Source organism: Leopardus geoffroyi, chromosome C3, assembly GCF_018350155.1.
Source record: "Leopardus geoffroyi isolate Oge1 chromosome C3, O.geoffroyi_Oge1_pat1.0, whole genome shotgun sequence".
Lineage (NCBI taxonomy): Eukaryota > Metazoa > Chordata > Mammalia > Carnivora > Felidae > Leopardus > Leopardus geoffroyi.
This window is the reverse complement of record NC_059338.1, coordinates 25,440,761-25,465,243: the sequence shown is the minus strand read 5'-3', so window position 1 is coordinate 25,465,243 and position 24,483 is coordinate 25,440,761. Positions and strand designations below refer to the sequence as shown.

The 24,483-nt window shown below is 49.4% G+C and overlaps 1 protein-coding gene across 2 annotated transcripts in view; it reads right to left on the bottom strand.

Moving 5' to 3' along the window:
• The window catches only part of PM20D1 (peptidase M20 domain containing 1), a 39,271-nt gene continuing 14,788 nt past the window's right edge, over positions 1–24,483 (bottom strand). Inside the window, exons 2-13 of one of the 2 annotated variants that reach the window (XM_045456225.1) lie at positions 21,781–21,867; positions 18,837–19,069; positions 18,487–18,573; positions 17,267–17,400; positions 16,862–16,981; positions 16,081–16,156; positions 15,648–15,709; positions 15,322–15,400; positions 13,203–13,274; positions 6,778–6,946; positions 4,505–4,604; positions 1–3,087 (exon numbers count right to left, since the gene is read on the bottom strand). In XM_045456225.1, the coding sequence (XP_045312181.1) occupies positions 2,964–3,087; positions 4,505–4,604; positions 6,778–6,946; positions 13,203–13,274; positions 15,322–15,400; positions 15,648–15,709; positions 16,081–16,156; positions 16,862–16,981; positions 17,267–17,400; positions 18,487–18,573; positions 18,837–19,069; positions 21,781–21,867 (1,343 nt within the window). In that variant the 3' untranslated portion in view covers positions 1–2,963. The remainder of the gene's footprint in view (positions 3,088–4,504; positions 4,605–6,777; positions 6,947–13,202; positions 13,275–15,321; positions 15,401–15,647; positions 15,710–16,080; positions 16,157–16,861; positions 16,982–17,266; positions 17,401–18,486; positions 18,574–18,836; positions 19,070–21,780; positions 21,868–24,483) is intronic. The other variant, XM_045456226.1, reaches the window with a different exon arrangement.

The following is a 24,483-nucleotide window of genomic DNA, read 5'->3' as shown; positions in this document are numbered from 1 at the left end:
TGAAGCATGATGCTTATTCTTTTTATTGGCAGCTGCATGGACACTGAACCCTGAAATTGCAGGTAGTTTCATTTTTATAAAATTATGTAGATTTAAATTTTCAAAAAAAACCCAAACAGACTAATGAAGTGTTCAGTTCTCCAGTAGGAACTTTGTCTTTTTCTACTATCTCCTCCAGAAGGAGAGAATATCGGATCCAGAATGGCCACATTTTTTAGCAACCTGGGGCAACATCAAGGGACTCCCATCCCATCCTCTTTGCCTGGGAAGATTTTGCCTTCTTTCCAACCTGAGGTATGAGTAAGAAGCTTGAGTGAAGTCTTGGATGGGGATATAGGGTATTCCTGTGATTATCGCCGAGGTTCCTTCCAGGAGGATTTCGGGAGTGGTAGATGGATGTGGGGAGGGGTGGGGGAAAGTTTCAGATTCATCGCTCCTTCCTGCCCAGAGTCTTAGAGCTCACGCTGTCCTGGTCTGGCCAGCATTTTCATTCTTTCCAGAAGCCTTTGGGGGCCATAGGGCTGGAAGGTTTGCGTTCTCAGAACCAGGATTTGGAGCAGTTCCCTCTCAAGGGTCTTCCTTCCCACTCCAGATGCTGGAAAAGACTATCCTTTCTGACACTAGAAGAGAGTGGTGTGATCCAATGGGGACCAGGTCCCCTGCTCATTCTCCTTCCAATTATCCCATGGGTTATTAGAGACCTAGCTGTCCCTAACCTCAAAGAAGGGAGAGGAGCCCAACTCAGAAGCTGGGGTGGGGGTGGTAAGGAGTGTTGGCAGACAGAGGGAAGAGGTGTGAATAGAGTGAGGTCGGCCAGGGGAACACAGAGAGCTTGAGCTACGAATCAAAGCCGATGGTAAAATAGCCTTTGTCCTTGAGATCTCCCTGGATCGGAATGAATGAGCCACACACCACAGGTTCTTGGGACGGGCAATGTGGTGCGATGGAAAAGGCACTGGACTTGGGGATTTTAGACTGGCATTTGAATTCCACGGCTGCCGCTTAAGAACTGTGTGATCTTAGGCAGATGACTTCTCTGAGTCTCAGTTTCCCCTTCAGTACTACTAGCACAGGCTTTGGACTCAGAGAGACTCTGCTCCCAACACCTGCATGACCTTGGGCAAAGTGCTTAACCTCTGAGTCTCAGTTGCCTCATCTGTAAAACAGGGGCAATAGCCCCTTGGAGCTGTTGTCGGGATTGAGTCAGATAACGGATGGGAAGTAGATTCCATCATTAATTTAGGATCATGGAAAAATGGTGCATCTGGGGCCAGGCGACACGGGTTTGTATCTGCCCCTAGCTGGCTGTGTCACCAGTCTGAGAACCAATTCCTGCTCTGTAAGAAGGGGCAGTAATATTTTCTTCATGGGGCTCTGACGAAATCAGGTGGACGAGAGCACTTTGTACAGCTCTGTGCGAATGTGAAGGATTATTTCTGTTCTTCAGCTCACCCTCCAACAAAGGCTGAATAAGTACTGAATTGGCAACAAAAAGGGAGGGTGAGGGAAGGAATGTGAATCTTAGGGGGAGTAGCAAAAAAGCTCAAAGAATCCTCACACTGTGTTTCTAACACTTTCCATTAAGCCTAAACTTCAAGGGAGAGCTCACAGCCATGGGAGGGAGGTGAGGAACCGGGGGCCCGGGGAGTGTGAGGAGGGAAAAAGAGCCCACGGCTGTCAAACCCCAGGAAGGCGGGAAAGGTCTTTGTCTGGTGAGGAAAAATGGAGTCCCTGCTCCCTCTGCGTCTCGCTCTCTGACCCCAACTCCCTAGTGACCCACAAAACTCAGCTCCCGGCTTGGAGCCAAGAAATGCTGCCTTCCAATGCCCCCTACCTGGCAGCTACTAAGCAGATTCAAATATGCTCAGGGTCGGACTCCGCAGAGAGAAGACAGGAGCCCTGCTGTTCCCTAAGGGAGTGCAGCTTGCCCCTTCTCTGCCCGCCGCCTGGGGCAGAGACCCTCAAGTCAGGCTCCTCCTGGCTCCTCCCCCCCCCCCCCCCCCACCCCATGCCCTTCACCTTCCCTTTGACAGGTCAGAACCAGGACCAGATGCCAGGGCCGGAGCCCTGCTGGTCCTGGGCTCCACTGAGAGGCGGGATCACGAGTGCCCTTCTCTTGGGAGCTCAGCCCATAGGAAGTGCCAGGGAAATGTTTCCACAGATTAGTGCCTCCTGGGGTGAGGCAGAAGCAGGTGGTGGGAACAGGGCAAGGGAGGGAGCAAAGCCCAGGGAGCCCTTGGGAGGAGCCCAAGGACAGAGGCTTTTTTCTCCAGGTTCCAGCCTCCAGAACCGGGAGGCTGGGGGTTCCTCCAAAGCCCCCCTACCTCAGTGCCACCCCTCGGCGACCGCTTCATGTCGCATAGCTCACGTTATTTGACTAGTTGTTGTAGTGATTACAGTGGTATCACAGTTTGACTAAGTTCTGCTCCAGATGTAGGATAAACTGGAGGGCAGGAGAAGGGATGCAGGGGCAGGAGAGGAGAGATGAAAAGCCAGCTAAAAAATCCAAGGGAGGTGCGGGGAGAGAAAGGAAGTTACAGCAAAAAGAAATAGATAAGCAACGGAGAAGGCAGCCTGGCAAGCATGCCCTAAATTAAACATTTCTAGAAGGTAAAACCTGCTTGAGATTTTCCCAAATCTGCATTTGTTAAGTCTGGCCTTAATAAGGGGTGGTTAAATAACCAACGCAAGACAAACAAGCCGGGTAACCTCTAAGATGGGGACAAGAAGGCAGTAAGCACTGGTCAGCCTAGGGATGCAGACGTTCAGAGGAAGGGAGAAGCCAGATTTCTGCTGGCCCTTCCCTACTCCTTGGCCTGTTCTTTGGTGAATCCAGAGTGATCAAGGCAAGAGGGTGATGTATCATAATGTGGTTTTGACCCAAAGTTTCATCGACATTAGCTTTGCCCTTGAGTTAGCCTCGGCTGAGGTCGGGCACCCCTAATCCAGCTGGCTCCTTGACCTCACAGTTCGTGCAGGTGAGGAACTGCCTCCTGGTCTGTGTCAGCATTCTGGATAAACTCAAAGATGAATTTCACCTGGGTCTCATAGGCGCGGACTGAGATTTTCTCATTGATGCCGTGGATGCTGTGGGAGAGATTTAGGGGAGGGTTGGAGAAAGCCAACCGCTTTAGCACAAGCCTTAGTGCAGAGTACCCCCACCTCACATGCCCTGAAGCCACTGGCCTTTGACCCTCCAGGGGTAGGAAGTGGGCACGTGGGAGAGGCTATTTGTAAGACGTGAGGTTTCATGTGACACGTAGGTCATCTTTCCTGGATCCATGACCGTGGCAAAGAATGGTGGGGGGAAGAAAATACTAAAATCCTGGGGAGTTCAGAATCATTTCCTGCCCTGGAATCGATTTGATAATTTGTCCCCTGAGGGGAAATTATCTTTTTAATTCTCTTTCTCTCAGGCTAGAGTCCCCTGGCCCCCACATTGCTAGGGGCACAAAAGGAGACAGAGGGAGACTGCCCAGGGCACCTCTACTCCACCCAGGAAATTTCCATCTGATCCTGTGCCCACAACCAGCCTCCACACCACCCAACACACAACCACACCACACATGTAACCTCAAAGATAAAAGGAAATAAAGAGCAGCAGCCTGCGGCTCCAGTTAAAAAACAAACAAAAACCATGAAAGCTGTTCTTGAGCTCGTATTCGAATACAGTATTTTCATTCTACTGGCAACTGACTTAGAGTGGGGAAACCAGGTCTGGATATGGTAAGGAACAGAAAGGTAGATGGAAGTCAACCCCCCACGCCCAAGGACTAAGATTTTGCTGAAGAACCCACAAAGTAGTAATTCACATACAATAGTTAAAATTGATCATCATGTCTTAGATCCCTATAGTGTTTTCTTCTTCTTTTTTTTAATGTTTTATTTACTTACTTTGAGAGAAAGGGGGAGACGGGAGGGGCAGAGAGAGGAAGAAAGAGAAACCCAAGCAGTCCCTGGATTGTCAGCGCACAGCCCGATGCGGGTCTCGATCTCACGAACCTGAGATCGTGACCTGGGCTGAAACCAAGAGTCAGAGGCTTAACCGATGGAGCCACTCAGGCTCCCCTATAGAGTGTTTTCTTCTGAGAATTCAAAGCATGTGTCCACCTTTGACCACAAGCGGGTCTGTTTCACTGAATGGTAACTGAGAAGTCTGGAGTCTCCCCTTCTGGGGAGAAAATGACGTCCAGAGGGTAAGCATGCTCCCAAAGGGAAGAGGTGGAGGGATTAAGACCCAAGGGTCCTACTTCCACCAGAGACTTTCCAATCATCTGATTATCTCCATCCCAGAAAACCAGTGGCCAATTTCCACGCACTCTGGGGAGTGGCAAGGCTCTGGCCATGAGGAAGTTTGGCCAGTTGGGTTCTAGAAGTCTTCATTTTAGCTTGTGCAAACCCTAGCTTTCTCCTGTTCTGTGGGCTGGCAGGAGAAAGGGGTGGGGACAGGTCAGATGTACCTCCTCTTTGCCCCTTGCTCTCCAGACCTATTCCACTCACTCACCTCCGGAAGCCCTGAGGATTCAGGTAGAGGGGGTTGAACCGGTAGATGCCGGTGGTGAGGTTTGTATAGTGTCTGCTGTCTGTGTTGCCGATACAAACACCTGGACAGAAAAATGAAGGACGGTGAGGCTCGATGTGGATAATCAAGCCAAGATACTGGAGGGAGGTGGACTGGCTGGAAAATTAGGGCCCCTGGGCCAAAAAGAACTTCACCTGGGCCCTCCTGGGAGCCTGTCGCTCTGAATTTTTAACCTTCGGGTTACCCGTTCTCAACACCTTCTAAAACACCGTTCGGCCAGAAGCATGGGGTCTCCTCCCAAGGGCGTTAGTGAGCTATCCCCGAATGATCCAGAGCCAAGTGTCCTCGCTCCACGATGACCAGGGAAGCCAGTACCTTCATTTTATACCCTTCCCCGGGCTATTTCGGAAATCTAGATATCAGCTCTTTACTGCCTCAGCTCTCTTTACACCACCCTAGGTCAGAAATAAACACGCCCCCCCCCCCCCCCCCCGCCCCACCGCCCCCGGGGAGTTTTACTGTTATAAAATGCAGTCCCCTTAAAGTAGAACATAATTTCCTGTTATTTTCTGTTTTCCAAGAGTCAAACCTGAGGTTAGGAAAGTCCCAGGATGTTTATTCTCCAGTGTCTTGCTCTCCTGAAGGTAGGAGCAGCTCACCCCCTCTCCAGTGAGGGCTGGGCCTTGTCCCTGGGGGGAGCATTCTCTGAGAAAAGACCCCCTGAAGCACCCAGTGAAGAGTGGTGGGATGATCTGAGATGTTAGTTTGTGTTTTGTTTCATTTTCCACTTCCGGTTTCAAATGGGTAACTAGGCCCTTCAAACTCCTTGCTTCAGGGATTTCTATCAGTTGATGCCTGCTTATCTTTTTTCCCCGTAAAAGCCTAACCCTGTTTAGGATTATGGCGGTTGCCCCAGAGGGGAGAGGGTAGCGTAGGGAGCTTTGAGAGCCAAGAGAGAAGAATCGGGGACTGTGAGGGCCAGGGTCCCTGGATGGTGGAGACCCAGCCCTGCTCTGTGGCAGGAGTTCGAGTAGGGGGCAGACCTCGGAGGGGATGGTTGCCTGGTATGTTCAGGGAGATGGGGTCTTAGGTCTAGAGTCAAAGATCTTACTCCCTGGAATTCAGAGGGAATCTCTAACCTGAAGTGACTTTCTAGCTAGGCAATGGATGTCTCAGAGGGAGCCCCAAGGACCTATGACCACCCGCCAAGGGACTCCCATGTCAGGTTGCTACGTAAGACCTCGGGGCCTGATTCAAAATGAGGGTGGTGGTGGGGAGCCTGGAGGTCTCAGTAATCCCTGAGGTTGGATTTCCTGAGGAGTGGGGCTTATAGCTAGATTTTGGTTGATTAAAAAACAAGGCTGCCCTTTTCACAGCTGATCTTGTGGATGCAGAGTTTCACTGGACGCTCTTTATGGGCCCATGCCTAGCACAGAGGCAGGTCCTAAGTATGTGCTTAGAAAATGAGGGAATCTGTGATAAACCTAGATTTAAAAGACAAAACTGGACACAGGTCTTAGCATTATGGGCCACCCTCACATCGTGGACCAGAGATCCTCAAACTGTGGTCAGCCATCATCTGGTCTCAGAATCTCCTGAGGGATGTTAAAAAGGCAGACTCCAGTGTCCTCTCCGGATTTGGTTAGGCTGAATCTTTGGGAGCCCTAACCCTTCACTGTAATAAGTGGCCTAGGTAACCCTCTTCCACTGTTAAATTGGAGAGCCACCATCTACCCAGTATAGGTATGGAAGGTATGCTGGAAGACCAGGGAAAGGGCATAGAGGCACTGCTGTCTGGGCTGGGAGAGGTGAAGGGGGTTAATGCAAATGGTAGAGGTGGGGAGGCATTTCTGGGCTGCAGATTCTGAGCTCGGTTGCTGAGCTATTATCCTTGCATAGATCAGAACCAGCCTGGGGGAAACTTGGCCTCTTCTGTGGCTCCTCAAGGAGTAAGGTGGGGGTGGGGGTGGGGGTGGGGGTGGGGTCTGGGCTGATCCTCTCCTCCATGCCAGAGTGGCTGGCCTAGGTGAAGCCAGGACCCAGGCATGACTGATCTAATTTATTGTTTCTGCTCTTTTCCTGTTTGCTTTCTGACTTCCACTCCAAGAGGAAAATACAGTTCCAGTCCCATCACGAGGGGAAGCAGCCAGATGTTTCCAGGCTGAACAGCTGGGGTGGAGGTGGGGCAGTAGACATTAGATAGGAAACAGTTCCAGCCCCTGCCTCCCTGTAGTCACAGATGATGAAGTCATTACCTGGGGCAACAATGTTGACTTCCGGGAAGACAGACCGTATGGTCTGGCGGAGCAGCTGGTAGCCCAAGGCCTGATGGTCAGAGGGGCTGACAGGTAGGGGGTCAATGGCACTCAACACGTGGAACTGGACCCTGTTGTCAGCCACGATGTTCTTGACGAGTTCTAGGACCTTGAGGGAGCAAACAAATGGGAGTTTGAGTTCTTACTATCTGCTGTGCAAGTACCATATGAATCGAAATAGTCCTGCTTTGTTTCCAGCAAGGCAGGACTTTGGAGCTTACAGAGGAGCTCATTTTAGCACCGGGACCTCAATTTCAGCTGATTGGCAGTAGGAGATAGAAGAATTGGGTCTTCTTGGGAAAGAAATCTACAGCATGGTAGATTTAGGTTAAATGTTCAGGAGGCTTGCCTTACAGCCATGAGGCAGGCAGAGAATCGGAAATCAGGAAATTGTGTGTCCTTCCTCTTGGGCCGTGAGTCATGGGCCGGGTGGAATGTAGAAGAGACAGCAGAAAGGGGAACTCAACCATCTTGAGGCAAGGGTGATAGATGTGATGACCTCACTTCAACCTGGGAGCCACAGACAGTTGAGGAAAAGGTCACACACTTTTCTTTCTCCTCTTTGGGCATCCCTGCTTCCTGTTTGTAACCAACTGCACTGGAGCCAGGAAGATGAGCTCAACACAGACAAAAAGTCAGGAGTTGGGGGACTGGTATTCAAGCTCTCTCTTTGCTTCCTTTCCTCAGGAAGGAACCTGAGGAAGCTCCTAGAGAATTCAGTCTGAAACAACTAAAGCTGAATCCAGCACAGGTCCTGGTCTCAGGCAGGACGTAGACCAGACCCTGAGGCTCAGGTCACATGGAGCCTTGTGGGAATGGACCAGGAGGCTGGTTTAGGGTGGTCCCCAAGCCCACCCCACCACACAGGGAAAGCCCCAGCACTAGCCTCAACTCATTCGATCAGCAATTGCTTTAGAACTGCTTCTGTCCTAGAAAGGGGGGTGTCCCATAGCTGAGGATCACCTGCACGGGGGACATTATCTCAAGGGTACTCCTTTTTAGGTCAGTGTCCCCTAGAAGTATGCTAGGAGCTGAGTCTGGAAAGGAAATGAAGGTTCCTATTTCTGGCTTAGAAACCACCATTGAGCCAACCCCAATTCCCCGCTGTTGGATTAGTTGGAAGGAGGATGGACAGACAAATCATGTATCTGAGCTTATTTTCGCTCTATGCTTCTGTCTGAAATTCTCTAATATAAGAATTCATGCATAGTTTTGATATATCCTCAACCAACTGGGAGGCTCCCAGTCATCCCCTGTAAGGTGGGTTGGGACTGTGCCTGCTGCCCCCTGTCCCAAATTACTTGAAGATTCCTGCCCCCAGAAATGGAAGAGGGCACCCATGGGAGCCCCCCTCAGTGAGAGGCCACAAGAGACCAAGTTTCCTACTAAGTGCTAGGCCAGGTCCTGACATAAGAGGAGGGGCTATGTCTACCTCATTTCTGTGTTTCTGTGTTTCTGGTCAGGAGCATAAAAGCATGTGATGAATGCTGGATACCAGAAATTTAAAAGATATGAGCCAAAAAAAAAAAAAAATAGTTGGAGTTGTCTCATGAAGTAACTTGTTCAGGGTTATGCAGTGAGTATCACTGGGCTGGGTATCTGAATCTGGTCTCTGACTTCACAAGGGTGATGATTTACTGTCTCCAAAGCACATAGAGGTCGAGGTGATCGGAAGGAGGGCCAGAAAGAGGATGGTGTTCTTTCTTTCTTTAAAGTTTGTTTATTTTTTTAAGTAATCTCTATACCCAATGTGGGGCTCTAACCTACGACCCTGAGATCAATGGTTGCACGGTCTTCTGACTGAGCCAGCCAGGAGGCCCAGGAGGATGGATTCCTTAGTGGTATGGATTTTAAGAATCCAGAATTTGAGGAGAGGATATGAAACTGATGGAGAAGAAGCAGGGACAGTCTGAGCCTGGAAAGGGGCATGCACAAAAATTGAGCAGTGACACCAAACTTCGTGCCACGGACAGCCACTTATAGTCGTGTGACCTGGGGCTAACTGCTTAACCTCTGTGCCATCTGCACGCTCACCTGTTAACGTCAGGATAACAGGAACACCTACCTGGTAAGGTGGTTGTGACCACCACTGGAATTAACCTACGTGATGGGCTTGGGCCCGTTCCTGGCACACAGTAAGCACTCAATATATGCTAGCTGCTATTTGTTTAGAATAGAGGGGCCAGCCTGGGCAATAATCAGGGGCACAAGGATGGGACTGAGAGGAGGGACCCGCCGGTGGTAAGAGGGACCTCGAAGGTTACTTTAAGGCACATTGGTCTCTCATTTCTCTGAGCTCCTACAGCCCTTACTGCATATTCCCACGCCATCACGTGTTCCCTGTTTTATGTGTAGATATGTTTTCCCCTCAAGGGAATGATAAGTTTGTTGAAGGCAAGGACAAGGGATATCAACACCTTGGTAAGGTCTCTAGAGTTAGAGTTAGCAAGTCCAGCCTCCATCTTGCTGTAAGGCGAGGCCTCTCATAGACACTCACGAGATCACCATCCAGCCTGTGCTTGAATTCTTCCATGGCAGAAAGTGCACCATCACGAGTTACAATCCATTTTGCCTTTGAGCAACTTGGTTGTGAATGTCTTCTTTTTTTTCATGTTTATTTATTTTTGAGAGACAGAGGGAGAGAGAGAGAGAGAGCTGGAGTGAGGGAGGGGCAGAGAGAGAGGTGGATGGGGGACCTGAAGAGGGTCTGACAGCAGACAGCCCGATGGGGAGCTTGGACTCACCAGCTGTGAGATCATGACCTGAGCCAAAGTTGGTTGCCTAATGACTGAGTCACCCAGGCGCCCCTCTTTTTTGTGTGTGTGTATTTACTTTGAGAGAGAGAGCATGTGTGCATGTGAGTGCATAGTAGGGGAGGGGAAGAGAGAGAGAGAGAGAGAGAGGGAGAGAATCCCCAGCAGGCTATGGAGCCCCATGCAGAGCCTGACACAGGGCTCAATTCCAGGAACTGTGAGATATGACTTGAACTGAAATCAAGAATTGGATGCTTTACCCACTGAGCCACCCAGGCGCCCCTGAATGTCTTCTGTGCCCCTGCTGCCTGGTTGCCATTCCCAGGTTTTTGCTCTATCTCAGGTCTCAGGGTAAATGTCGCCTTGGAGGACTGACTCTGTTCCACCCCCACTTCACAATCGCTTTGGAACCCATCATCACATGATTTTCTTTATGGTACTTAACCTCTTAAAGTATTTGATTACTTGCTTATTGCTGTCCCTTCCCCACTAGAGCGTAGTGCCACCAGAATGGGAATCTTGGCCGTCTTGCTCACCATTTCCCCAGGTGTTCAGACCATAGCAGCCACTCAGTAAACACTTGGTGAAGAAATGAAGAAAGCAAAGAATCTTCTCTACCACACTCTAGATAGGTAGACATCCACCCTCTGAGAAACTCATTATCATCCAAGGTACCATATTCCCAAACTCTCCTTTAAGTGGGGGCTTCCTGAAACATCTCCCAGTAGCCTTATTTTTCTCCTTGAGGCCCATTCAGCACAAACCTTCTACAGGGTAGCCTGGCACATTTCTGAAGACTGTTCCTCATAGACAGGTGCCAGGGACCTATTTACAGCCACAACATGGGAGAACCCAGTTAGAGGTGGAGGAAGAGGGTTCTGGGAACTGTTTATGCTCCTGCCAGATCCAGTCCTAGGCCCTGTACCCTTGGCCCTCGGACCAGCACGATATCTGAGGACAGAACCCGATGCATGGAACCAGGGCATGAGGGAGAGAAAGGACCAGAACAAAAGGGTGCTGTGTGCTTTCAGGATGATGGGAGACTTTCCATTCATTCCTCACTGGGGCAGGTGGGCAGGCTGGGTCCAGGGATTCCAGGGATTTCATGAGATAGATTGGGAAGGGCACTATGGCGCGGGAATAGAGAGGAGGGAAGAGTGCCAGAATCTGGGGAGACGCAAACCCCAGCTGGTGGAAAACAGCCCTTGGAAAGGGCATGGAGTTGGAACGAGGCTGGAAAAAAACTGGTTGAAAGAAGTTCAATCGGGGGAATTCAGTGATTTCCTGGCCCCGTGATCCTCCAGGGAGAGGACAAAGGTTGGCACTTGATGAAAAGCAGCAGAGCCCAGGGCTCACACCGGTTCCAGCTTCCCCCGAATGCTGGGTGACTCTGGGCAGGCCATCAGTCCATTGCCCCCACCCCCCTGCACTGAGGGGGTGTGCCTCCCACCCTGCGTGAGGACAAACAAAACCCTCAGGGTGAAGAACTTAGGGAGAAAGGACCATGAAGTCTAAGGGGGGCTGCGCCTCGAGGATCCGCATCAGAGACTCAGGGAACACCACCTGCCCCTGCCTCTGTTGAATTCTGGAACATATCATTCATTTGAGAGTTGTTGGGTTGCCTCTTGAGATCATTTTTTGAAGGATTAGATTTACCTTTCGAACTCTTTTTTTTTCTTTTTTTTTTTTAGCTTAACCTACCTTTTAAATAAGCTAGCCTCTCCTGAAGATGACAAACATTCCGAATGATGTCTACTCACCCTTTATCTTTCAGCTCAAATGCCACTTCCCCGGGGAAGGCTTGCCCACCCCCATGCCAGGTCTGGTTCTCCGTTTGGTTCTCCACTAGCACCTGGGCCCTCTGCGTCAGGGCACAGCTCGCAATTACGCGCTGAATTTAATAGTTTTTAATTTGGTGTTTGTAGCAGGCCATTGCGAGGCTCTGTCCTCGATCCTCTTTACTTCTAATTTTGCACATCCTTCCTGTGGGATTTTATTGACTCCAGAGGTTTCATTTATGTTAATAACACTCCAGCCTGTATCTCTAGTTCATTCGCTCTCCAAACCCGAGGTATTTATAATTGCCTATTTATAATTTATAAGCTTCTCAAACTTCTCGACCATTACGTTTCTCTGTGAACTTGCTCTGCTTCCTACACTCTTGATCTTGGTTAAAGGCATCGGCACCTGGCCAGCCACCCAGGTCACAAACCTTGGAGCCATCCTGCCTCTCTGTCTCCCGGTGCCTGGGACGCACCGCATTCTGCTGACCCCATCTCCCACGTCCCTGGCAGGCGCCCTTCTCCGCCCCATCACCCGGGCCCAGTCCACTGCCTGAGAGGCTGTAACAGCTTCCCAAACACCTCTTCCTATTCTGACACTTCCTCTGCATTGCCACCAGCACCAGCTTCCTAAAAGCACAGCTGGGGACATCACGGCCCTGTTTGAAGACCTCTAACGGTTCCCTCTGTCCGCCAATCAGAGCCCCAAATCCTCAGCAAGGTACGCAAGGCCCTGACCCCCACGCTACAACTCCGTTTTCACCACCTGCCACTTTTGCCCGGTCGGTCCTCCTCTTTAGCCTTATGTTATTTTAGCCTGACTCTGAACGCCTGGCTTCTACAAGGTGCTGTTTGTCCTTTCCATTGCAGCTCAAGTTTCTCCGTCAGAAAAGCCTCTCTTGACCCTCAGAGGTAGTGACAGTTCCCTTCCTTGCACTGGTCCTTCGGCTGTTCACCCCTAATTGTTTTAAAATTTTTTTTTTTTTTTCAACGTTTATTTATTTTTGGGACAGAGAGAGACAGAGCATGAACGGGGGAGGGGCAGAGAGAGAGGGAGACACAGAATCGGAAACAGGCTCCAGGCTCCGAGCCATCAGCCCAGAGCCTGACGCGGGGCTCGAACTCACGGACCGCGAGACCGTGACCTGGCTGAAGTCGGACGCCCAACCGACTGCGCCACCCAGGCGCCCCACACCCCTAATTGTTTTAATCGTCATCTGGTGTGGCGGTTCTGGAACTAGCCTGCTAGATGTGCAATCCTGGGCAAGTCACTCACCTGCTGTTGTTTGTCTTGTTTTGTTTTTGAGAGAGAGAGAGGGTGCAAGTGAGTGAGGGGCAGAGAGAGAGAGAGGAAGAAAGAGAAATGGGGCTCATGCTCACCCCAAGCGGGGCTGGAGCTCACCCGACGTGGAGTCAAACTCACAAACCGTGAGATCACGACCTGAGCCGAAGTCAGATGCTTCACTCACTAAGCCGCCTAGGTGCCCACTTACCTGTCCTTTTGATCTGTGCCTCAGTTTCCCTGTTAAAGAAGGATGATACAATTCCTACCTCATAGTGGGCGGTGGGCATTCAATGAGCACGTGTACCCTTAGGACAGTGCCACATGCAGTTGTCACCATTTATCAGTATTCATCTCCCGCCCCCAGGCTCCCTGTACCAGAGGTCTCCTATTCCTAGCCAGCTACCCAGAAGCCTTCAAAAATTGTCGATGTTATTGAACAAGTCAACAAAAGCAGGTTGGCCGGCCCTGGGATTGCAGCTAAACCCAAATCCAGAGGACCACACCTCCCTGACACTGAGCCAGTTGTTGGAAACACAGGTTACGTACCTCCTGGACTGTCTGTGCAGGGTCAACCCGGAAGTTGATTATGGCCTGGGCCACCGGTGGGATGACATTCACCTGGAGAGGGAACCACAAACCCTGGGCTGAGCCACCCGTGCTCCCCGCCCAGGAAGGGCCAACCATCCCCAGTAGAGAAAAAGGAAGCTGACTTGATTGAGAGGTCCAGGGCTTACGGTTTGGCCAGCCCCTTGTCTTCTCTGGGCCCTTGACAAGTGGTAATGTTCAGAGCTAGAGATGCGTTTCTGTGTTAGGTCAGATCTCTATGCTTCTTGGGCCTGGAGGGGGGGGGGGGGTCTTGGGCCTGGAGAGCTGCTCAGAGCAAGACTGTTTTCTCTGTGACCACCCGGACATGTCTCTTTTGGCCCCGTGCAGCGCCACTGGCAGTCTCGTGCATACGCTGTCTTTCCCAGGGCGCCCAGGACATTCCCGTAGCAGTGACAGCTTACTCAGGACAGGGCACCCAGAGCCTCTGCAGGCCAGTCATGGTGTGTTTGCTCCCCGAAGGGGACGATGAGGGTGGTTTCCCATGTCTAATTGCAAACTTTGACTCCGTTCTCTGCCTGACCAGGAAGAACACAGGCCTAATTGGAGAAGAGAGTTAGGCTCCGAGTGGATTTTTTCCTCAGGGCCCATGAGAGAACAGATGCCTCGACTCTGAATCTTTCTTTGCACTGGTTTGGTGCAAAACAGCACCAGACTAGGGACAGAAGAACTGGGCTGTTATAAAGCACCTGTGTGATTTTGAATAATTAAAACCTGTTGGTGCCTCTGTTTCCCAAATGGCGACTGGGACAATAGTACTAGGAGAGCTGTGAAAAGGATCAAATAGAGTAACAAATATGAAAGGATTCTGGACAGATAAAGTGGGATTCAAATGCAAGGACACAGTACTGTTATTCTGGTGAACACTTTAAGGCAGCTGAAGACAGCTCGGGTCTGGCCGACGCACTGGACACTTCAGTCAGTCATGCCAGGAATTCACTGGGGTGCCAGGCTCAGCCTGGGCCCCAGATTACCAGAGCTCCGCAAGGCCACACTGTGTGCAAGGTGAACGGCACTCCTTAACGTTGTGCTGGTGGTACTGGTAGTAACTGGAAGGGTGTCACTTCTCTCAAGTTCTCAGAAAGGCCTAGGCCCAGGCTAACCAGTGTGGCTGTGACTTCCTTCGTCCCTCCTTCCTTCTGTCTCTCTCTTCCTCCCTTTCCTTCTTTCACAGGCTTCATACCCAGCACAGAGCCCAATGTGGACCTTGAACTCACGACCCTGAGATCAAGACCTGAGCTGAGATCAAGAGTTGGACACTCGACTGACTGAGCCACCCAGGCACTCCATGGCTTCTTCCTTTAAACAGAGATGCCCCTTAGTGGCTAATCTAAATGGAAGTAGACCAGTTTGCCAAAAAGCAGTTCTTGGTAAAAAAACAATCACTCAAAACTTATTACTGTGAGAGTAAACTTTATAGAATTTATGTTTGCTAAGGTTATCCATTATTTAGTGTATTTTGGGAAATGACAATGTATACATATTATGTGTTGTATATATCACGAATGTTATCATAGATTTTACAAATGGCAGGTGAGTTTCTCTCTTTCAACACAGGGTAACACTAGGGGAAAAGACATTAGTCATTCATTAAATTTGTTAGGTGGATAAATCTTCCAAAGTATGATGAAGAACAATCAAAAGAGCCTTGATGGTATACATGTTAGAATATTTAGTCTACGTGAGCAACATGCTAGGTAAATATATATCACGTTGAGTGAGCATAGTTCACAAAAATTAACTCCCAAACAACCCTCCTTCATACTAGTGTAATGGTTGCTTTTGAAGGGGTATGGACCCAAGGAACCTGAGAGGGGCCACGGACACCCCCCGAAATACACATATATAAAACCTGGCAATTTCAGAGGGTTTATGGACCGCAGCTAGAACACCTGCTCTTGTGGCTTACCCAACTGATATCATTGTACAATTCAGCATTGGGCCTTCCTATTATTCAAACTGTAATCCGAGAAGGAAGAAGGAGACAGGAGATAAAGCCAAAGGGTAGAGGGCTGGGTGGGCAGTGAAGAAAAGGTATAGGGGAGGATCTAGGAGATGTTACCTTGACTCCTGCATTGAACATGGTGAGTGCCGTGGTGGTCCTGACCAGTGCATTGGTTATGTAATTCCTCTCTATTAACCTAAAGCAAAAGGACAAAGATCAGACAATAGGAAAACCATCTAATGTGAAGAAAGAACAGGTTGAAGAGCACCCAGTTTCCTGAATCTTGGAGATCTTTAAGACTAAGAGGGACATCCTGTATATGAACTAGATGTAGCATCTGGTGGCTAAGGGATGATTAGTCAAGCCCAGTTAAGCCAAGGAGTGGGGACTGGGTAGGTCTGGTGGGAGGGGAGGATGAGCGAGAAGGAAAGAGAAAACTTTACCTGCTTACAAGGGGCCCAAATAGCCACAGGTTGCTCAAGATTATATTGGTAGGGAAGGGAAACTGCAAGGGAAAGAACCAGGTCAGCGGGATCTCGGAGGGGTCAGCCTACCAGGGTCACTGTACCTGAGGCCTGGGTCTCTCCCTGCTTTATATCTGCCTTGAGGGCCCTCAGTGGTAGCCTCCAGGATGGGTGGGAACCAGTTCCCAAAGGGTGCCTGGTTGTGGCAGGTCTCAGGGTCTCAGAGAAGCACTAAAGCCCTGGGACCAAGCCAGATCTTTAAGCCTTGGCTCAGCCTCTGGCTGAAAACAGGTGAGCATGTGCAGAGCCCTGGTCAGCAGTGGGCCCTTCTCTCACTCTAGAAGCTACTCCTCTGCCACCCTTTCTTCCCCTTCCACAGCTGACCAGGAGCGTGTGAGACTCCTTCTCCCACCTCATGTGCCAGTTCCTGCAATGTCATTTTCAGTAGTCCGCTTCCAAACATGTTCGGCATTGGTGTCTGCTCCAGTCTAGAAGAGAATGGGGTTCTCAAGACTTCCCCAACCCCAGTCAAAGGTCAGGGGTCTGAAGAGAAGGAGCGAGACAGGATTTTTCAACAGGCCTGGTGAGGATGTCTCTCATTCACCTTCCTATCACCTCCACCGACCCACCCGTTTGGAGATCTCCAAGCACGGATGGAACCACCTCTAGTCCATCGCAAGAAGCTGTCCCTGTCTACCAAGTCCAGGGAGGCACCCCCACTGTCATGTCACCTACCACACTGTAGCACAATTATCAGTCTCTGCTGCGAACTGCGAGTTCCTTCTGGAAAGGGACTGTCTGTTTTTTCCACCATTGTATGCCCATCACTGGGCACAAAGCCTTAAACACTGCTAGATAATCGGTTACATATTTCACTGCCTTAATACAGATCTTCCCACTTTGCTAAGAAAACCCAGCCAGAGGTGAGACCCTGAAATGCTCACCTGAGGCCTGCAGCCCTCGTGTCCTGACCTAGCTTTTATTGGCCAGCTCTCGCTTGCAATATGGATAAACCCTCTTCTGATCTCTAGCCCCCGCCTGGGTACTGGTGGCTCTGTCCTCTCTGTGGCCCCCGTCGTGGCTTCTCAGCCCAGCTTCAGGCCAGGCAGCTTAGCCCCTTCAAACTCAAAGTGGGAGAGCGCCGAGTCTTCCAACCCGAGTCTGGCAAGGGGGCAGAGGCAGGTGTTGCTTACCGGCTGACGGCGGCTGCGAGGATACCAATGCTCGTCTCCTTTGGTGGAGCTGAAGAGTGGCCTGGAGTCGTGTTTACTTGCAGCATGAGATTAATTGCACCCTTCTCTGTGACTGCAATGCTGTAGGAGAGGATCAGAGAGGGCCCTCCCGACTTCCTCCCTCCTTGAATTATCCCATGGGACCAGTGGTTTAGAGGGTTAGGAGGTTGGCTTCATGCTGCTGTAAACAATCTACAATAGAGGAGAAAGCGAAGGGGGAGCCCAGAACTGGTTGAAGATCAGGGCAAGAGGGGTAAAAGAAAGAGTTGTCTTAGTATGGCCCACAGACACCAGGCTGGGGTCATCTGAAACGGGATGAGAACACCTTCCAAGGTGGGGGCGGGGGGGATGGGGTACTTTACTCACATGGCAAAGGGCTTCTTGAGGTTGGGAATGAAACCATCCAAGATGAAGTTACCCTCGTCCACAGTGAAGGCCAGCTTGACGCCCCTTGCCTGTAGCAGGGCTGAAATCTTCTGAGCCCCATTGTGGCCTGAGATCTGTAGACATCGAACCCACAACCACAGTGCTCCTCAGCCAGACCCCCAACAGCTAATGAAGACCCATTCAGCATTGCTAGGGACTCCAGAACCTCCCTTCCCAGTCTCCTTCTTGGGGTGGGGGAGAGGGAGGGCAAGGGCCTTACACAACCCTGCTTCACAGAATCTTGGAATGTCACAGCTGAAAGGGCCAAATTGCCCTCATTTCACAAATGAGGAGACTGGGACCCACAGAACGAGGTGACTGGCCCAAGGTCAAAGTAACTGACATCACTGGAAATAACACATTGATTCCTTGCTCCCTGTTGGTTCTCTTTCTAGCACACCAGTGTTTCTCAGGTGTCACGGATGGAACACCTGCCCGCCTCCGATATTACCAGGGAGTCTGTCAGAAATTCAGGTCTATGAGTATCACTAAATGAAAGGAGGCAACCTTAAAAGGCTACATACTGTATGAGTCCAACTATACGACATTCTGGAAAAGGCAAAACTATGGAGACACTAAAAAGATCAGTGGTTTCCATGGGTTGGGGGAGGGAGAGAGGGATGGAGAGGTGGAGCACAGAGGATTTTTAGGGCAGTGAAACTACTCTGCAAGAGACTGTAAGTGGTGGCTACGTGTCATTATACAATTGTCCAAACCAACAGAATGTACACCAAGAGTAAACCTTAGTGTAAACGAGGCCTTTGGGTAATTACGAGTTGTCAATGTAGGTTCATCAACTGTGACAAATACCACTCTGGTGGGAATGTTGATTATGGCGGGGGCTGTGCATGTGTGTGGGTAGGTGGTATAAGGGAAATCTGTCAACCTTCTCATTTTTGCTGTGAACCTAAAACTGCTCGAAAAAATATAAAGTCTTGTAACAACAAATTCAAGTCTATGTCACAGGGCCTGGGAATCTGCATCTTGGTCAAGGGATTTAGATAGTTTTGGCACACAGATACCTAGAGAAGGTGGCAAACCACCACACCATATTCTGGAGGCCCTGCAGCTGGGAAGCAAGCTGGACTAGAGTTAAACACCCTCCCCCCCCACTCCAAATAGGGGTCCTAGAGATAGTTTATGGGGTAAGGAGGCTCTACCTCCTCATCATGGCCCAGAGCAATGAAGAAAGATCTTCGGGGGATGTAGTTTCTGAGCAGCAGGAGCTCCAGGGCCTGCAGGATTGCCTGGGGGATAGAAGCACCATGGAAGAAGGAGTATCAGGGCATTGGCGACAGTCAGCTGCCTGCATCAGGACTGGTGCGATCAGACAGACTGTCTTTAAAGAGAACAAGCTCAAGTGGTCCTGGGGGATGCAATGTGAGGAAGCGTGGCTCTGCGTAAAGGATAACCTTTACCATAACCTCCTGCCTCCCGGGGGTCAGGTGAGAGCTTCACCATCCTGGGCGAATCCTTAGGGCCCCAAGGCGAAGGGAACAAAGGGTTTCACCATTACAGAGTTCTTGTTGTCCAGTGTGCCTCGGCCGTGGATAAAGCCATCACGCTCCAACCCAGAGAAGGGGGGCACCTCCCATCCTTCGTCAGACGCAGGCACCACATCACTGTGAGCCAGAAGCATGTAGGGCTGCAGGCTGGGATCTGAGCCTTGGACGGTGAACAGGTGACTGTACTCTCCTATGACTTCATGCTGGACAAAGCTGGTTTTGAAAACTGTAGGAAAGACTAGAGGGAAAGGGACGAAAAGCAGCGAGAGAGAAAGCCAGATATAACAACTGCCTTTGGTTTTTCTACCATTTGATACAAAATGCGCACCCCTGTCCCTTTAAAAAACATTCTTTTTTAAAATGTTTACTTATTTTTGAGAGACACAATGACAGAGTGAGAGCAGGGGAGGAGCAGAGAGAGAGGGAGACACAGAATCCAAAGTAGGCTCCAGGCTCTGAGCTGTCAGCACAGAGCCCGACATGGGGCTTGAACCCATGAACTGTGAGATCGTGACCTGAGCTGAACTCAGACGTTTAACCAACTGAGCCACCCAAGTGCCCTTCCCTTTTTAAAAAAACATAAACGTCCTTTAGGAAGCCTTCTGGAACAAAGTCAGTCCGATTTCTGATTTGCAGAGATAATCTCTAAAATTCCTCTTCCTCATCTTTTAATGTGCCACTACTATGTAATAATGTGCACATCAAGATTCCATCATTATGACAGCTAAAAGATCAAGATCTGACTTGGTCTGATCTCTAACATGTTATGTCAAGTATACGCTACAGGGTTATACAGATGCTAGGGGTGTGTAATTTTCTTTTCTTTTATTTATTTATTTATTTATTTATTTATTTATTTATTTATTTTTAATGTTTATTTATTTTTGAGAGAGAGACAGAGAGCAAGCAAGGAAAGGACAGAGAGAGAGGGAGACACAGAATCCGAAGCAGGTGCCAGGCTCTGAGTTGTCAGCACAGAGCCCGACGTGGGGCTTGAACTCACGAACTATGAGACCGTGACCTGATCCAAAGTCGGACAGACGCCTAACCGACTAAGCCACCCAGGCGCCCCAGTTAAATTTTAAATATAGTAGTCTCCGATATCCAAATTACTTGGGACCAAACACGACCCTTATACCAAAAAAAAAAAAAAGAAAGACCTTTTTTTAAAAATAATATTCCTACTGTACATGGCAAATATGGAGAGATTGTTCTGCCTGGCATAAAGCTGTACTTCTGCCTGAGGGTGTGGATGTTCTCAAGGTCAATTACTCAGGTCTCTACTCTACTCTTTACTACCACTCTACTCAGTGGTAGAGAAGGGACTACTGGGTGCAGCCAAGTACCTAGGCCAGCCTCTTCCACCCCCAACAACTTTGGAGAAGCTGGTTTTTTATTTGATTTAGGAAGAGGGTCTCGCTACTTTCCATGAGCTTTTCACACAGGGAGTGGGGAGTTCAAAGTCTCCTTCTCCTTCTTGACCCATCCTTTCTTCAGCTCACAAAGTTGCTGACTGACTCAAAGTTCAGAAATGGGGCAGTAAAGAACCCAAGAAAGGGCCTGGGTGGGTGGGGTGTGTACATAGGTGTATATGGAGGTAGGGGTGGGAGGCACATGGGGTATAGTTCTGGAAACTTGCACAGAAGAAGGAATTCCTGGTCCTACTTATTCTTATGCTGTGCCTTTTATTTCTTTTCCTAGCCCTACCGTTTGATTGCATCATATTTATTGACTGATGCATATTTAGGGCAAAGATAGGGAGAGTTCAAACTCCAACCCAACTAGCTACATGTCTTAGTTTTTCAAAGGCCAAATAAATTTTTTTCTTTTTTTTAATGTTTACTTATTTCTTTATTTATTTTTTAATGTTTATTTATTTTTGAGAGAGAGAGAGACAGAGTGTGAGTGGGAGAGGGATAGAGAGAGAGGGAGACAGAATCCAAAGCAGGCTCCAGGTTCTGAGCTGTCAGCACAGAGCCAGACGTGGGGCTCAAACCCACAAACTGTGAGATCACGACCCGAGCCAAAATCGGACGCTTAACTGACTAAGCCACTCAGGCGCCCCTAATGTTTATTTATTTTTGAGAGAGAGAGAGAGAAGGGAGAAGTAGAGGGAGAGGGAGACATAGAATCTGAAGCAGGCTCTAGGCTCTGAGCTGTTAGTATAGAGACCGATGTGGGGCTTGAACTCAGGAACCACAAGATCGTGACCTGAGCCAAAGTCAGATGCTTAACCGACTGAGCCATCCAGGTGCTCCAATAAAGTTAAAACAATTTTTTTTAATGTTTATTCATTTTTGAGAGACACAGAGTGATAGAGTGCGAGTGGGAGAGGGGCAGAGAGAGGGGGAAACACAGAATCTGAAACAGGCTCCAGGCTCCGAGCTGTCAGCACAGAGTCCCACACGGGGCTCAAACTCATGAACCGTGAGATCATGACCTGAGCTGAAGTTGGACTCTCAACCGACTGAGCCACCCAGGTGCCCTAATAAGGTTTTTTAAAAAACTATTTATTTATTTTGAGAAATAGAGAGAGCACTAGCAAGCGAGGGGCAGAGGCAAAAGGAGAGAAAGAAAGAATCCCAAGCAGGCCCCACGCTGCCAGCACAGAGCCCGACACGGGCTTGAACTCCGGAACTGTGAGATCATGACATGAGGCTAAATCAAGAGTCAGACGTTTCACCGACTGAGCCACCCAGGGACCCCTTCAAAGGCCAAATTAGTCTACGGTCTGTACTCTGCCACTGTTCTGACTCCTGGAGACCTTCTATTCCTCCCCATGGTGTATAAACTCAAAATAGGCCCACAGAATTTGGCTGTCCTCTGGTCAGTAACAAAAGAAGCTCTTTATCACCTTGTAAAAGAATCATGTCTCCAGGGCTACTGCCCCCTCCCCGCCCCCCCCCCCCCCCCCCCAACCCGGCCCGGCTTCCACAGCTTGTGGCTGACCTGAACGAATGTATTCTCCAAACTCGGCCAGGGCTGTTGTGTTTAACTCCTTGGGGCCAAAAGACACTGTTGGAATGCGGATGGCACCTATCAGGGTCAGGGAGTCAAGAGATGGAAGGTTACAGATGATAACAACCATTCGTTTTCCCATATCCCTCTGTGCATAGAAAGTTCTTTTGCATTCACAAACTTATTATGGAGGGCAGAACAATCCTATAAGGGGGGCACTGCTATTGTCCCTAATTCTACAGTGAGAAAATAAGCTTAGAGGCATTAGGTGAGCTGCTCAGGACTGTCCTGAGACAAGCAGCAGAACTGGGATTTCAACCCAGGTGGTTTGTGTTTGGTTAGGCTAATACAATTCTTTTTAAAATTTTTTTTAACATGTATTTATTTTTTGAGACAGAGAGAGACAGAGCATGAACGGGGGAGAGTCAGAGAGAGGGAGGCACAGAATCCGAAACAAGCTCCAGGCTCTGAGCTATCAGCACGGAGCCCGACGCAGGGCTCGAACTCACGGACCGCGAGATCATGACCTGAGCCGAAGTCGGCCGCTTAACCGACTGAGCCACCCAGGCGCCCCAAATTCTTAAAAGAAAATAAAGTTCAAGATAGGGGTAGGGGAGATGGACTGGAGTAGATTTTGGACCCTAACCTTAAGTAGGAAGCTGCTATAAATTGCTTCTAAGTCTCACTCTGCCTCTGAAACCATCATCCCTTTGATGAACCAGAGGAGCCCGCTATCCTGGGTTCCTACATGAATGAGGAAGCTTGTTCCTCATGGACTGGCTCATCCGGAGTCTAACTGATCGCTCAGCCAAGGCCAGCTTTTTTGGGCACATGATGCCTGGGAAGTGGTAGATTTAGAAGTTCCCAAACAAACTCCGTAGTTCTGAATAGTCTCATCCATGTTACCCAAATATTTACCTAATTGTCATTAGGCTTATCCTTTTGAGCCATGAAGGCTTTACACTGTAGAGTTCCATTATTATACGTAAACACCAATGGGAGGGCAAACACAATAAATTATGAGAATGTTTTATTAGATATCCCAACACATGGTGGGAAGAGCAAAAGCACCTAGGCAGTGTATTTGTCAAGGGAAGGCCTATGAAAGACAAACTCATCTCTTGTGAGAAGTGAAATGATTTGTTTTCAGAAGTACCAAATAAAAGCTGTGCTGTCCAGTTAACAATAGGTCTACAACCTATTGGAAACTTGAATGACCCGCCCCCCCGCCCCCCCAACAATGGAGTCCCAAACCCTTAGACACTTCACTTCCTGGTTCTGCTTCCCTTCTCCATTTCACGGGCTTTGCAATGAGCATGTGCCAAGAGAACTGAAGTCTCTGCGTCACCTCGAGGAATGTACATTTGTTCCAATCAGACTCCTTTTCGCCTTACGTGGGCATAGGTGACTTCCGGGTAAAACTGTAACTTCTGTAGTACTCAGCCAATGAGGAATCAGGGGAGGGAGTTGCACGCTAGGAGATAAATTGCCTGCTGTAACTGCCCCAAGTGTGCGGGCCCATCAGACACCCACTCTTACACGAACATTGATTAAAGTCTCACTTCATTCTGCTCCGAGTCTCTGTGTCCCTCCTTTGACTGAGTGAGTAGGCCCATTTCTCATATTTGGGGGCTGTCTGGGATTCACCTGGACCCACGGGGTCCAGGTCCTCCTGTGACAGGGGAGACGTGCCCCAACCCGGTTTGGGTGGCCTTTCTGTGGGAGGGCCCTGACCTCTGGCAGGATCCATGGAGCCCGAAAATCTTTACCTTTGGAGGCAGAAGAAGTGATGCTGGGAAAAGGGTAAAAGACATTGTGGTGACCTGGTGACTCCGTGCATGGACCAAGGTAGGAAAATTGGAATATAAGTGATGAGGGAGCGTGGGGCCAGCTGAGGGCAAAGTACAGGCTAACAGCACGGCCTGCTCCCCACCGTCCCGTGGAGTATGTGTGATATTCCTTGGACACTCCTGGTGGCCCAAGAACAGGGGAAAGGAAAGGAAGCAAATGATTAATAGAGATCACAGTCATGCAAGATAGGAGCCTCCTTCAGCTTACAGATAACTTAGTAAACTGCAAGAAAAAGGCTATCTGATCCATAGCCTAATCTCCAGAAACCTATAGACTCCGATTCCTGGAACCCTAATTTCACCCTCCTCAAGCTGTAAGGGGGTATAAGTGCTTGCCATGGTGATGTGGGAAACAAAGGCAAGTGAAAAATTAAATTCCCTTACTGCCTACAGTCCACTGACAAGTCCTTGAAACAGGCAGTGATGTCCTTCTAGGAGCTCAGCTGCCTTGATGATGACACTTTGTTAGAAGCAAAAGACAATCTTGGCCCAACATTATCCTGACCTCCCAGGGTCCTGTAAGTCTAATACATGAAAATTCCTTTGGAAACTTCCTTTATCTCAACTCCCCCCAAGATATATGCTGGGAATCATACTCCAAGCTTATGGCTCCCTGATAGACACCTGAAGGGTCTCATGACTGAGGTTTTACTAAATGGTAATAAATGGTGATTTTTCTAACAGTAGCTAGCCCCTCAAGGTCCTGGAAACCTTGCTTCCAAAATTCCTTAGAGACTTATTACACTGTCCCTAACCCCTTCCCAACCTGAGAGTATACAATCAGTTACCTGTCACAACCCCAGTGCAGCTCTTCCTGCCCACGGGTCCTATCCCTGTGCTTTAA